Below are 15,052 nucleotides of genomic sequence, written 5' to 3' on the forward strand. Positions count from 1 at the left end.
TAGTCTGTTTCATTTTTATATGGATAAATAGATAGATTTAGTCTCGAAGAATGGTCTCAGTACACTTTTTATTTTCCTGTAGGAAAAGTTTAAGGTGAAGACAATAAAGATTCCCACTAAAATACGCATTCAAGGTTTAAGTCAATGCTAAATTTAAAGCGTTACTTTAAAAAATGACCCTTAAAACATTTCTTTGAAAGCTTTTCAATATTTCGAGAAGGAAAAGGAAAAAAATGTGCTAAAATTTCGCGCACTCGCATCCCATTATATACAAAAGTAAACTTAATTTGTGGCGCGGCAGCGTTGGAGTGCCAGGGCCTACCAGCCGGCTTGTGGTTCTCACGCATTTTGGGTGATGTGTGGTCAGCACATATGTTCCCTCACCGCCAATGCTGACTTTCTAGATCGGAGTTCGCTACTTCTTTCTTTCAAGTAGCTCCCCAATTGTCCTCATCATACTAGGTGGACACCGCAATGCAATGCTAACAATATAGGTGAATACGAATGGATGCATTTTCCCTCTGACCAGATCCAACATGCCTTGTCTTCGCTGACCTCGTAAGAGAAGTGGTATTCTAGTGCGGCTGCGGTGTTATATGTATGAATCGGCTAAAAAGTTTCTGGCGTGTCTGGAAGGGCAATGTGATAGCGAGCTGAAATTTTATATGCCTTTTAAATAATCTCTTTGTATTTGAAATCACTTTCCCAGAGGTGCTCCAGTTTCGATATTCCATTGTAAAAAGTTATATGTTCCAGTTATTTACAGCATCCATCATAGCCTCTTTCGTGCGTAAATGTGTCTTCATGGCAGGAAGTAGCTAACAATCTGAAGGTGCTAAGTTGGGTGAATAGGGGTATGTTGGATTGCCTACAATAGGGCACGGTAATTGATGTGGACTTGTGTGCATCAACGGTGTGTTCTCAACGCTGAACTGACAGCATGCACATTTTTGTGTCGGATTTCATTAACCCAGAATCACAAATGCAATGACTGCTTTAATACATTCGCTGGCAGGTGGTTGTATTTTTTAATTAGCCTCGTTTCTGCCGGTCTTACAGTGATCGACACATTTACGTCAGACGCTATGGTGTAGAAAACAATCTGCATTGTTGAACGTCATTGCGACAAAATGGCAAGTGGTGTCGGGCAGCATTCGAACACAACATGGGATTTCGGCTGCTATCTATGGACGGTAGCCTCACTAATGATTATAAGAAGTCTACAGCATATTCCAGCAAGATAATGGAAATCCACATGTATCCTGGAATGTAATAAATCTTCTTCGAGGAATAACATATACCACTGCGTCTTTGGCCTGCACAGTCACCTGACATAACGCACATCCAACACGTGTCGCAGTCCTCCAATGCACAATGTCAATGTCTCGTGGACTCGTGTACAAACAGTTTTATGAGTGATTCCTCAGCAACATATCCAAATGTCTGATTGATTCGATGCACGACGTATAGAGATTCTGATCGTGACATGTGGAGGCTTCTCGCATAGTGATTTGTCAGTCAGATGTGATTTACAGTTCCGAAATTGTAATCATTTCCGTATACATGAATTTGAAGTATAAGGTCCATTCCATTCACACGTATCTTTCTTCGTGTCGCGTAGCTTCAATAACTAATATTTGCCACAGTGTTCACATGCATTCAGATTTTATCAGTTATTCTAAAACAATATTTGCAACGAATGATAAAAATATAAACAGAATGTCATTTCTTCCCTTCGTAATGTCCTTTTTGTCCCGAATTATAGCCCACCAATATCCTATTAACATTGTGGGCATCAATTTCGCTGCATTCAGTTCTCAGTGATACCTAAGTCTTTGTGAAATCTTTCCGCGTGATCGTTCGATACATCACTATAACTTTCTGGAAAGAACTCCAGATTTAAATGCCTGAAACGTACTTTCAAGGATATGTTGCATCATAAACTTTCGTAAGTTTTAATTACTTGATTCACAAATTCCCTTTATTTGTCGTATGTCCCAGTTTCAAGGAAGTTTTAAGTTTCTTTATGGAACATACTTCAAACCTTCGATTTTGTTGAATTTGTCAAATCCGAGGACACAAATATACCATCTTTATCTTTAGGATATGATAGACTAGGAAATTTGTCAGCAAGTTATGCAAATTCTCTATCAAATAGCCTTTACAAATGTTTAATTAGAAGCCTATATCTTTATGAAATATCAGATATCTCCGCTGCACACTTTTAAACTACACTGACACTACATATAAATAACTAGCATATATTACTCGCTTCACTGGGTTGAAATAAATAATTTAAATACACATCTTTGTATGTTGTATGGCTGAATTTGGATCTATGCTGCATCGTAAGTATCAATGTTCATCTTACTGACTCCGAAAATTATGGATTCAACACCGATATTGCTCACTTTCGATCATTTTAATGTATGTCACCCTCCTCATCCCACAAGTGTCAGGGCTGAACATGGATTTAAACAGCATCAGAAGTTTCACTGTTCATCTTGCAAGAACTGTAGATTCAACACTAATATCGGCCATTTTTTACCATTTATATATATGATTTATATATATATTTACCCCTCCCCCATGTTGCGGGCCATGGCATCGGAATTGTCACCGTTCATCTCAGTGACCCCAAAAAATGTGGATTCAGCACTAATATCGGTTATATTCGATAATTTTTAAATATATCTTCCTCCACCTTCCCCAAGTTGCGGGTTTGAATTTGGATTTAAACGGGGTCGAAAGTATCACTGTTTATCTAAAGGACCCAGAAAACTATAAATTCGAAACTGATAGTGGCCATTTTCGATCGTTTTTATATATCTCTTTCTCCCACTTCCCCAAGTTGCGGGACTGATTTTGGATTTAAATCGGATTGGAAATGTCATTGTTCATCTGAATGATTCCGCAAACTTGGATTAGACACTAATATTGGTCATTTTCGATCATTATTATATATAGCTCCATCTCCCCCTCCTCCGTGCTGCGGCACACGGCATCAGAATTGACACTGTTAATTTCAGCTACTCCTAAAACTATGGATTCAACATTAATATTAGTCTTTTCGATCATTTTTAAATGTTTATCCCCCCTCCCCTACGCTGTACCGTCCGCCGTCCCCCTCCCCAACTATCAGGGCTGAACTTGGATTGAAACAGCATCAGAAATGTCACTGTTTCTCTCATTGATCCCGAAAACTGTGGGATTCAACACTAATATCGGTCATTTTTTATCATTTTTAAATTTCTCTCCCCTCCCCTAAACTCATGTATGTTGAAAATTTGATTGAGATCGGTCGGGTGGTTCAAGAGTAATGAAGTCACAAAGGTAGTCATTTTTATTTTTTATTAGTTTTACATATATATATCTCTCTCGAAATTCTGATATCAGATTTGAATTTACCGCTGCAAATTCCTTAAGAATTACTGATTTTCATCCCAGAAATTGAACCTTTGTAGAACAGTGTAATTTGTTATCCTTTTCAGTGTTCACTATAATTTCACATTACATGGAGATCGATCAGTGACATGTATTGTGTTCAAAGACTTTGAATGTAATTTCGAAGTTATAAAAACAAGAAATATTGAAATTCAAATTTAATGGAAGTCAATCTCGACTTATTTTAAAAGTATTTAAAATACATTACTGTTTTTACACAAATTCGAGGTACTTTTTGTATTATGAAGACTTGTGAGATTAACATAAGATAATGTGCATCATATGCACCATCCAGTTTGTTAAGGTATTATTACGTCAAACAAGATAAATTGTTGACGAATTAATTGTAAATATTAAAATTGTTATTGATCTATTCCTGAACAGAACGTACCAAACGAAACAACTGACTAATCTTTTAACCTTCTTTGAAGAGGAGGGCAACATGACCTTAACGGATGCAACAGTGTGTGGAGTTACAGGTGTCTTTGCCAACTTCTTCACGTTGTTTCTTTCGCATCTATACATGTTTCATGCTTATCATTTGGGAATGCAACTACGGATCGCATGTTCATCTCTCGTCTACAGAAAGGTAGAGTCATTTGATGTTAATACTTTGCAATATTCATTTCTAAATGTTATATAAATATTTATTTCTTTATAAATATGAAATTTATCATACAGGGGGGACCGGGGCACATTGTCACAAGGGGCACGTTGTCACAGTAGCAATTCTGAAAAAAGCGAAAAGGTTATCGCAACAGTGTTTTCTTGTGTACGTAGTAGATGCCACTACTAATGGTACTTGTTTGGAGGTGCACGGACACAACGATGCTGCGTCAGTTGCGCTTTGTCTGTTTTCAGTGCTGGAGTGTAAATTTTCCGAGTCCTGGAATTGCTGTTTTGTGTGTTCGTGAAAGCGAGAGAAGCAAGTATTTTTGTGTGCGTTATGAAGGTTAAAAACAGCGCTTCATTATGTGCTATTCTGAATGAGTCTAATCTTGTCGTTTGGTACAGATATTTTGTAAAAAGAGGAATGGCGGCGCGTGGGGCAAATTGTCACAAAGAAGACGGGGCATGTTGTCACTGTGACAATGTGCCCCACTGTGTGTTATGTTTGATACAAGCGATGTATTCCTCGTTTAGTAAAGGGGTATCTCTGTTTCGCAGATGGTGAGAACATACAAAAGGAAGACAGAGAGACATCAATAAAAGACATACTGGCTGCAGCAAGAGCCGTGAAAAGAAACGACAACACGATATCAATACGTAAAGCTGCTAAAGAATTTCGTGTCCAGTACAGAACATTCACAAGATTTTGTGCACGTGTTACAAATGGCGAACTACAATCCGGCCATTGCTCATTTACTTTGGGTTACTCAACTTGTAACAGAATATTTTCGTAACACTAGGAAGAGTTACTAGTATCATACCTAAAACAAGCTTCGAACATATACTCTGGACTCATTACAAAAGAGATTCGCGATTTGGCTTACAATTAAGCAAACGTTCTAAGAACGAAATGCCCGGAGTCGTAGAACGAAAAGGCCATTGCTGGCCCATACTGGTTTCTGGGGTTTCTGAAAAGACATGGTGATCTTGTTATAAGAACTCCCCAAGCAACTTGCACCTAAAAAACAATGTCGACGAAGGTCCAAAGAAGATTACGATTCTTCCTCACAGGACAACGATACACTGTGTTTAGTTTCTGGCGATCCATACAGTGCAAGTATAGGTAACGAGAAGTGGATTCAGTGCATTTGATGTAAGGGATCGGCCTGCGAAAAGTGAGGACGCGGAATTTGTTTTACGTGTGTATTAACTGTGACTCTGCCGATGATCTCTAGGTGTGGTACTTTGTAGAAGCAAAAGGATAAACATTTTCAAATTAGTTTGCGGTGCGTACTGATAAGAACGCAACAAAACTTTGTAATAATAATATTACTCCTCTTCTAGCTATACAGTAGTCCTATCATAGGAATTTGTTTGCAATTTATAAACTACAATCAGAAGCAAATTAAACGCCATTGGCAAATTTTGTGTAGGCCTATTGGAGATGTAGGCTATCATTTGATAATTTGGTTAATTTTGTTATGACCTTTCAGTTTGTAGTTTTGATTCCTTAGCTATGAGTTAGTTATTTTTCATGGCAATTTTGGTTTCCCTACAAAGCTTGATGTAAGAATAAATCTTTTATGTTGAGAAAATATAGGTTACAGGTCATCCTACTTTCTTTTCTGTTTAACTAGTATAATTTCTCCTTTCATTTAATTATGTTTTGATTCTCTTTCAGACGCTAAGTATTTAATGCTGGTAACATTTACAGTATTTTTTTCATTAGTAATAGTTGCATTAATAATATCTACTTATTTCTGGAAACTGGCATTAGAATAACATGCGACAATTTGCCCCATGTATTGTGACAACTTACCCCGCATATGGGGTACATTGTCACAACTGTATTGATCATAAAACATAGTTCATAAGTCCAGTTCAGGAAGAGTTACAGTGAGCAGAGTAATATATGTTATGCACAAGATAATCAAGTATGAGTATGCTAATATATATGTATATATATATATATATATATATATATATATATATATATATATATATATATATATATATATATAATTTTCGGCCTTACGTGAGCATCACAAAAAAATAAAATGTGAAAATTGTGACAATGTGCTCCGGTCCCCCTTCATTTTTTTTATAAATATGTAAACTCATATAGCGCATAACATGCAGTAAATATCTATTATATGTAAGATTTAAATCCACAATGTCTATAAACGTTCCGGAAATCCATTGAATTTTCATTCTGCATCCAATAACATACATCATCACCCGGACGTTTATTTGATGTCTATCTCTGGAACAAAAGGAGAAGCCGATATTACATCTATACACGACCAGCCATATTTGGTCCATCTAAAGATATATTGTGGATTGTTGTTAATTTATTCATTAAAGGTTTAAGCTTGGTATAATTATGCTGAGAAAATCTGTATCATGGAATGCTAATGATAAGATTGCAGAACGTATTTACTGGGAACGAAATAATCATGATGAATAAATAAGTTTTATAAGAATATGTAAACAAAATATTAAACGTAAGTATAATGTATTTTTAATTGCAAAAAAAATTGAATACTTGTTTAAATTTCTCTTTTCGTTAAATGCTTAAATCAATTTTTTGAAGGATGTGCAACAGACTTCTCGTATTCTTAAGAGTTTTATTTTCCAAGGTGAAAGGCAAATATTCTTGTGAACTATTGAGAACCTTAAATATTTTTTAAAACTATGATTTGTAAAGATTGTCTAGAGCTCAATAAAGATATCGAAAAAGACAACCACTTGTTCCTCTATCAAAGTAACCAAACACATTGTGGACATCTTTGATCTATATAATTTAATATCTTTAAAATGTTCCATAATGATGGAAATAATATGAACGTAATCCAAGAAAGGCCAAAAAATATGCCATATGGAAAAACAGGCGTCCTTTGGATCTAAAATGGATATGCATTGAAGGTCTATAATCTGCTATATATCTTCCTAGGAGGACTTCCATTTGAAATTCACTGAATATCTGTGTGCTTTATGGGTGCTAATCAAGAAGTTTAGACCTACTTTCTCTGGCAGGAAAATCACTAATTCGCTAACAAGGCCTGTGATGTTATATTTTGAAATTTCTTTTTCCAATTTATGAATTTTCAAGTAGTATGCGGCTAAAGCAATGTGTGTGTCATAGTTAAGATAAAGAACAAACAACAATAGATTACCATCTGCTAATTGATCGTATATTTTGCTACATACGTACTGTACAGTACATAAACAAATAGCAACTTCTGGCAAAATGAAAATTGTACATTATTATTGACGACAAACGACCGACTTTTTAAAAGTAGTTTTTTTAATTTTCTCATAAACTACGCATGATATTTTTTTTATCTGCAAGTATGTTATTTTATTTAGGTCAATGTGACCCGCTGACTGATTTGTCTTCTCTTTGAACAATACTTTAGTTAAATAGAAATTAAAATAAAATAGTTTACGATAATTGCATGCTATATCTCATTCATAATTATATTATGTATTGTCGTCTTACCTGTGTAATAGTGAAGAAGTAAATGAGGGAATACCTTAGTATAAGTTTTGCATGGTTCTCATACAATATAAATTTTTAGGTATACGAAGTTATATGTTTTTCACCATTCATTCAAAACAATGCATGAGGTTTTGCAGTCACCTGTATCATTTTGTTTAGCCCAATAAGATCTATTGATTGGTATATGTCTCATTATATATATATATATATATATATATATATATATATATATATATATATATATATATATATATATATATATATATATATGGTGCCTTCCATTTCAATTCAGGCAGAGCATGTACCATCACCATCTCAGATATTGCTGAAACTTTTTTTATAGCAACTAGACATGTTTTTAAGAGACCCATATTTTTTTGTTTTGTCGAAAAAAAATTTCCCGCCAAGTAATGGGCCATCAAAGACGGGGAGTACAATTTATGAATTGTAGAAGACATGGAAAATGGTCAATTTCTAAGCCTCACCATTCGGCTATGGAGACAGGTAGAGTTATAATTCTTGTTGTGGTATGTACATAGGGATATAAATAAACTATATTTTATTATAGTTTGGTTTGCGCATGCGTATCTTTTTGTACATAAATTAACAAATGAACGTCAATTTATCTGAAGAGTCGAAGTTTGCGAATTTTTTTCGAGCACTTCCGGTTCGAATTTTAAAATTCTGTTTTCACGGTTGGTAAGACCTAGTTACCCGCTTTCCGAAAAAAAATTTGTATTGCTTCTGTGGTCAACCGTTTTGTCGCAAAAAATTCGAGAAATTGTAAAATTTTCAAAAATCGCCATTTTTGGGCGCCATTTTCTCGAAAACACCATCTTTTAAAATTCTGAAATTTTGTCAGATGGTTCAACTTTACCTGAATAATAAACACACCAAATACCATTCTCGACCAATGCTTCATGGATTAACTGCAGCCTTTTAAAGTTAGCGAAGTTTCGCTAATTTTGATGTCACAGTTAGCAACACTGGGAACAATAAAATTGCAATGATTTGATGATGTTTGTGGTTCATATTCATTAAATGAAGAATAAAAGGTTTTCTTGGCTGGTTTTTTATTATTTTGAACAAAGAGGCTCTCTGAAATAGTAAAATGAGCCCCCCTACTCCTCCGTTTTCTTAAACTGAAGTAATCTGAGGTGGAAATTACGATTACGAAACACACAAATTTTAAGTTTACTTGAAATGGCCATCCAATGAATTCTGATGATCTATAAAAGGCCTAAACTATTACCTCAGTATGATTTGGAATGCTGCAGACAAAGTCTCAATTAAGTGCGATGTCATTACAGTGATCGAAAAAAGACAAAAAGTTAAAAAAAAAAAAAATCGAAACGTTTTCTTACGCGTTCCAAAGAAATTTACTGAATTTTTAAACAGAGCAATCCCAGCATAAAAATGGGTCACTCGGAATTTTATAGTATTCGACTAAAGTGTGTCAGTCCGCAACCTGAGAGGGAAGTGTGTGTGTGTGTGTGTGTATTGTGCAAATTTTAAGCTAGCTGCTACTGCATTGCTACAAATCAAAGGTGCAACCTGTATTGAAGCTGTCATGAGTGACCTATTTCCTTTAGTAGTATGATCCGCAGAAAATGACAGCTGTCTTCTTCAAGAATGGGTGAATGTCCTGGAGTGGAAGAAATAAGTGTGGTGTCTTTAATTATTGATCCTGATGAAAATGAAAGTGGTTACGTATGCCATATCGGAGAATAATGATCTCGTTACAAAAAAAAAAAAAAAAAAAAAAAAACTGTGCCACTTTCTGTTTTCGTATCGTACATTGCCGGTTTAACTGTAAGAATTGTAATTCATGACTACATCAAGAAAATCCAAAGAGAATCAATTGCTACCGAAAACCACCGTATAAAATTTCAAGATACAAATTCCATTTTACTTCATGTGGACTTCGTTGAACTGGACTGTTATTCTGCAAAGTGAAATTCAGAGTTATCACCGAAATATGAAACAATTGACAGTTTTGTTGTAATAAACGACGATAAAACACACTATTCGGCTCATGTACTCATAGTCATAGACAAGATTCTAAACATACTCGAAGAAAAGCGAAAATATATTTTATAGAAAAAGGTTTGAATACGTGAAAATAGATGTCTACAATTTCCCAAACCGTGTCAGTGATTTCTGATGGTGCTGCATCCCACTTTAAAAATCGCTTTCAGATGTTCGAGATGCAGACAGGTCCGATAAAGCAGTGTTTTTGCAGTAAAACCGGCCATGCAAGGGTCTCTGTGACGGTAGTGGGGAAGGGGGGGGGCAAAGAATGTGGCAACGCGCCATAGCCTTAGGCTAAAACAGATACACAGTATTAAAACCGCAGAAGAAAAAAATGAAATGAAATCTTTAAGTTTTACGTTCCACGGTTATGCCGGTTAGGCTAAAGGAGACGGTGATTATGAGAAATGAATGAAATGGTGGAATGCAGAACGGCACGAGCTGGGATTGAACCAGGGACTCCAAGCACCGGAAGTGAACGCTCTACCACTGAGCCACCGCGTCCGCACTAAAACCGCAGGAGAATTCGTGAGTATAGTGCAAGTACAAACTCCGGGTATTATTCTCGTTTTGTTACCTGGAACTGAATTCGACGACTTCGGAAGAAAAAAGGGAAAGTATGCGACCGGTAACTGGTATTCAACGAAGTTATCTTTGGCTTTCGGAAAATTGCGAAGTTTTTATGGCAGTAACGGGTCACCATGAACTAACTTCATACTTCCCCCAAAATCGAAGTTTTGCAATTCAAAGTGTAGATTTAAGAAATCTGCAAAAAGGAACTTTTGTTATACATATATGTATGATAACCAGTGGTGCGTAGCATAAATATTATGAATAAATCATGAATTACGTGAAGTTTAAGCGCTGTTTATGCTTCCACATGAACCTTCAGCAGGGTACAGGTTTCCAGAAGAGCATAAGAGAAGTGAAAATAAGTGTTTTGTGACTATCGACAATGTGCTACGCAGGGGCGGATCCAGGACAGACTTCTGGGGGGGGGGGATTGTAATACTGCTACTTAGAGCTACTTTTAAGAGCTCCAAACTCTGGGATGGGTTTTATTTATATATAAATAAGAAAGTTTCTTCTTCTGGGGGGGGGCGGCAATCGTTCCCCTAGATCCACTTCTGGATGAGTTATAAGTGAACCAACATCTATCGGAGCATCTGCACGGTTACATGCTATTAGCAAAGAAGACAACAACCAAGCAAATGATTGGTCCATGTAAAAAAAAAAAAAAAAAAAAAAAAATCAGTGAAATTTTGTTTCCCAAGACCATTTTAAGTAAGTGAACTTGAAATTTGTGTGTTTCGTAATCGTAATTTCCACCTCAGATTACTTCAGTTTAAGAAAATGGAGGAGTAGAGGGAGGCTCATTTTACTATTTCAGAGAGCCTTTTTAATCAAAATAATAATAATAAAAAAAGCCAAGAAAACCATTTATTCTTCATTTAATGAATGTGAACCACAAACATCATCAAATCATTGCACTTTCATTGTTCCCAGTGTTGCTAACTGTGACATCAAAATTAGCGAAACTTCGCTAACTTTAAAAGGCTGCAGTTAATCCATGAAGCATTGGTCGAGAATGGTATTTGGTGTGTTTATTATTCAGGTAAAGTTGAACCATCTGACAAAATTTCAGAATTTTAAAAGATGGTGTTTTCGAGAAAATGGCGCCCAAAAATGGCGATTTTTGAAAATTTTACAATTTCTCGAATTTTTTGCGACAAAACGGTTGACCACAGAAGCAATACAAATTTTTTTTCGGAAAGCGGGTAACTAGGTCTTACCAACCGTGAAAACAGAATTTTAAAATTCGAACCGGAAGTGCTCGAAAAAAATTCGCAAACTTCGACTTTTCAGATAAATTGACGTTCATTTGTTAATTTATGTACAAAAAGATACGCATGCGCAAACCAAACTATAATAAAATATAGTTTATTTATATCCCTATGTACATACCACAACAAGAATTATAACTCTACCTGTCTCCATAGCCGAATGGTGAGGCTCCGAAATTGACCATTTTCCATGTCTTCTACATTTCATAAATTGTACTCCCCGTCTTTGATGGCCCATTACTTGGCGGGAAATTTTTTTTCGACAAAACAAAAAAATATGGGTCTCTTAAAAACATGTCTAGTTGCTATAAAAAAAGTTTCAACAATATCTGAGATGGTGATGGTACAATTTTATATTTTTTTGCCTGAGTTGAAATGGAAGGCACCATATATATTTTGAAATGAATCGCTACTAATATTGTAGAATTAAAGCAGCCTGTTTTTGTGTTGTGTATAGCTACATTAGGCTATCTAAAATTTGAAAGATGAAAGCTTTTCAAATACCTGTTCTCTATTTTATCAATTTTACCTCAATATACAGTACTTACAAAAACTGTACATTTTTAGGAAATACAATCCACAATGAACTATGGCCGGTCAAACAGCATGCATTTGGATGATATATGGTCAAAATTCCATTTCCTATTGCCATTATTTCTGATCTTCTAGATCAGAGTTCGCTATCCTTTAATTCGTCATCCAGTAATATATTATTTACTGCAAAATATTTAAAATATAGTACAACTCCGATTATATATATGAACTCCAATCATTTGGATCGCTAAATATCCATATCAAAATGTTAACTTCTATTTCAAAAGCGATTTTAGAGAACAATTTCTTTCACATCATAACTTTTTCTTGATGATTACCCAAATTATCTGGACTTTTAAATATATGGATTGCTTCCAGAACTTATTAATCGGATAAATGGAATTTCATCGCATGTACTCGTCGAAACGAGTTTGAAACTACAGGAGTTTCAGAGCCGCGTTCTTTCGAAGTTGTTCTAAATTACTTTCCCGAAGTAAAAAAGAAAACTACATGTTTTCTCACACTAGAAAACGGCGGATTCATCTAATTTTATTCGAAGTGTTTCGCAACCAAAATATATTTAAAACAAAATAGATATTAAGTATATCCATTTTTACACGTCTTGCTCTACTTTATACGTTATAGGTCAGTTCACATGAGAATATAAGCCTATAATAATCCAGATGTTTCAATAAATACATAGGTGAAGATTTTATTGAAATTTGTTGCAAAGGTTCTTAGTTTAAATTAAGTCAAACAATTTAGGTTACACGATACGTCAGTATTAAAGTCATATCTCCGTAAATGGTATGTGTATCACCACTACACAGAAAGACAACAATAGATACAATAGTACTAGTTAATAATGTATTTTACTACATATATAGTATATAAATACGAGTAAATAACTATTTTTCCAGCAAAATAAAAACCGTAATTCATTATTGATAACCAACGACAGATATTTTATTACTACAAAAGTTCGTTTTCCTCGATTTTCTCAAAAAATACTCATGAAAATTTATCCTGTAGCATGTTATTTTGTTCAGCGTGATTTCATCTATCAACTGATATATGTCTTATTATTTAGATAATATTTTAGTTAAACAGAAATTAAAATTTAAGAGTTAAAGTTAGCTTTAGGCTGTATCTCATTAACCATACCATGTACTGTTACCTTACTAATGTCAGCGTGTATCAAAAACCTTTCAGGGTGTTTACAACTTTTAAAACTGATATTGATTTTTCATTTATCTTACAGACATGGGTTTGGTGTCATTTTAAGCAAAATACATCAAGTTTTGATCACTAATTCAGAAACAAGCCACCGCAAGTGCTAGCGGCAGTTGCAGCAAAAATGGCTGCTCACTGGCCCCGACCGTGCTAGCTGTGTGTTTTGGTTTACAAAACCAAGTCTGCGACAACTGTGCAACGTAATTTTCGTACAAAGTGTGATAAAGATCCTCCCAGTAGGCCTACTATTTATCAGTAGCATAAGTGTTTTATTGCAACTGGATGTTCGGTAAGACACAACAAATCTTCAGGGTGTTCCCGTACGACTGAAGACGTTGTAGAGCAAGTAAGACTTCAGATGGGATGTGTGCCGTATCACCAGTGGAAGCTATATTGAACCTCTTTAGATATACGGTTAAAAAAACTGAATGTATTTTGCTACAAAATGACACAAAAACCATGTCTGTAACTTAAATAAATAAATTAATATGAGTTTTGTAAGTTGTAAAGACCTTTTTGATATACCCTATCATTAGTTTTAACTGAATAAGCTACACAGTTGTCGTACAGGATCAATTTTTAGGTTTACAATTTAATTGGTTTTCTACATTCTCTCGAAAATTATGCATAAACTTTTATAATATACGCATACCTAGGTACACTCATGTCCAAAATTATTGTCGTATGTCTATAAATATGTTGTTCTATGAATATAATTTGATAACGAATTTGCCCGGTATTTCTTATAATGTTAGTATGTGTATAATCAGCAAAGACATGTATGTGGAAAATCTCATGTCAAAAGAGCAGTAAATAAGAACAATAAAACGAAAATAAATCTTTCTTGTCCATTTAATAACATTTTGTTTTATTCATTCTAATTTTCGTATTTATAATTTTTCCCTATGAAATTTACTACAAATATACATTTTCCTATTATACACATAGTATCAGTATTAAAAGTACCATGCAAAATCATTATCAAATTATATTTTTACAAGAAGACTGTTATAGATATGCGACAATAATTTTGGACATGAGTGTACATATCATTTTGTTCAGCTTAACAAGATGTACCCATTGGTGTATGACTCACCTTTAGACATCTTTTCTGTTAAACGCTAATAACATTGTAGAATTATTATTACCATTATATTACGATTACACAGCCACACACACATAAACTAAAAGTTCTGTGCAGCGAACTCCAGGGTATGGATTCGATGTATTTCGTTACACAGAATCCAATTTTCGAAACCCCAGAACGATTGACCGTGCCAATTCTTTTTATGGGCGAAAAACTTGAGCAATTTTGGATAGGGAGGGTACATGTAACACAGTCATTTAGAAAAAGGTTCTGTGCAACAGACACCAGGGTATGGATTTACACAGAATCCAATTTTCGAAACCCCAGAACAATTGACCGCGCCAATTCTTTTTATGAGCGATAAACTTGAGCAATTTTGGATAGGGAGGGTACATGTAACAGTCATTTAGTAAAAGGTTCTGTGCGACAGACCCCAGGGTATGGATTCGATATATGTTGTTACACAGAATCCAAATTTTGAAACCCAGGACGATTGACTGTATCAATTTTGTTTTATGGGCGAAAAACATGTCCTCCTTATCCAGAATCGCTCAATGTTTCGCCCATAACAAAAACTTAACACGGTCGATCGTCCTGGGGTTTCAAAGTTTGGATTTTGTGTAACAAAACACAATAAATCGAATCCATACCCTGGGGTCCGGTGCACAAAACTTTAATTTTTTTTTGTGTGTGTGGCTGTGTTATTTATCAGAATATTAGTATATTATAGAGTAACTTTAAAATAATGCTTTCCTCCTTGAGAATCTT

At 34.9% G+C, this 15,052-nt stretch overlaps 1 protein-coding gene across 1 annotated transcript in view; it reads left to right on the top strand.

The window, feature by feature from the left end:
- Window positions 1-15,052, top strand: part of LOC145692912 (ATP-binding cassette sub-family C member 4-like) — a 116,805-nt gene that overhangs the window by 66,016 nt on the left and 35,737 nt on the right. Inside the window, exon 4 of the mRNA XM_081768466.1 lies at window positions 3,829-4,033. Coding sequence (XP_081624592.1) covers window positions 3,829-4,033 — 205 coding nt within the window. The remainder of the gene's footprint in view (window positions 1-3,828; window positions 4,034-15,052) is intronic.

Source organism: Thermobia domestica, chromosome 8, assembly GCF_964235325.1.
Source record: "Thermobia domestica chromosome 8, izTheDome1.hap1.1, whole genome shotgun sequence".
Taxonomy (NCBI): Eukaryota; Metazoa; Arthropoda; class Insecta; order Zygentoma; family Lepismatidae; genus Thermobia; species Thermobia domestica.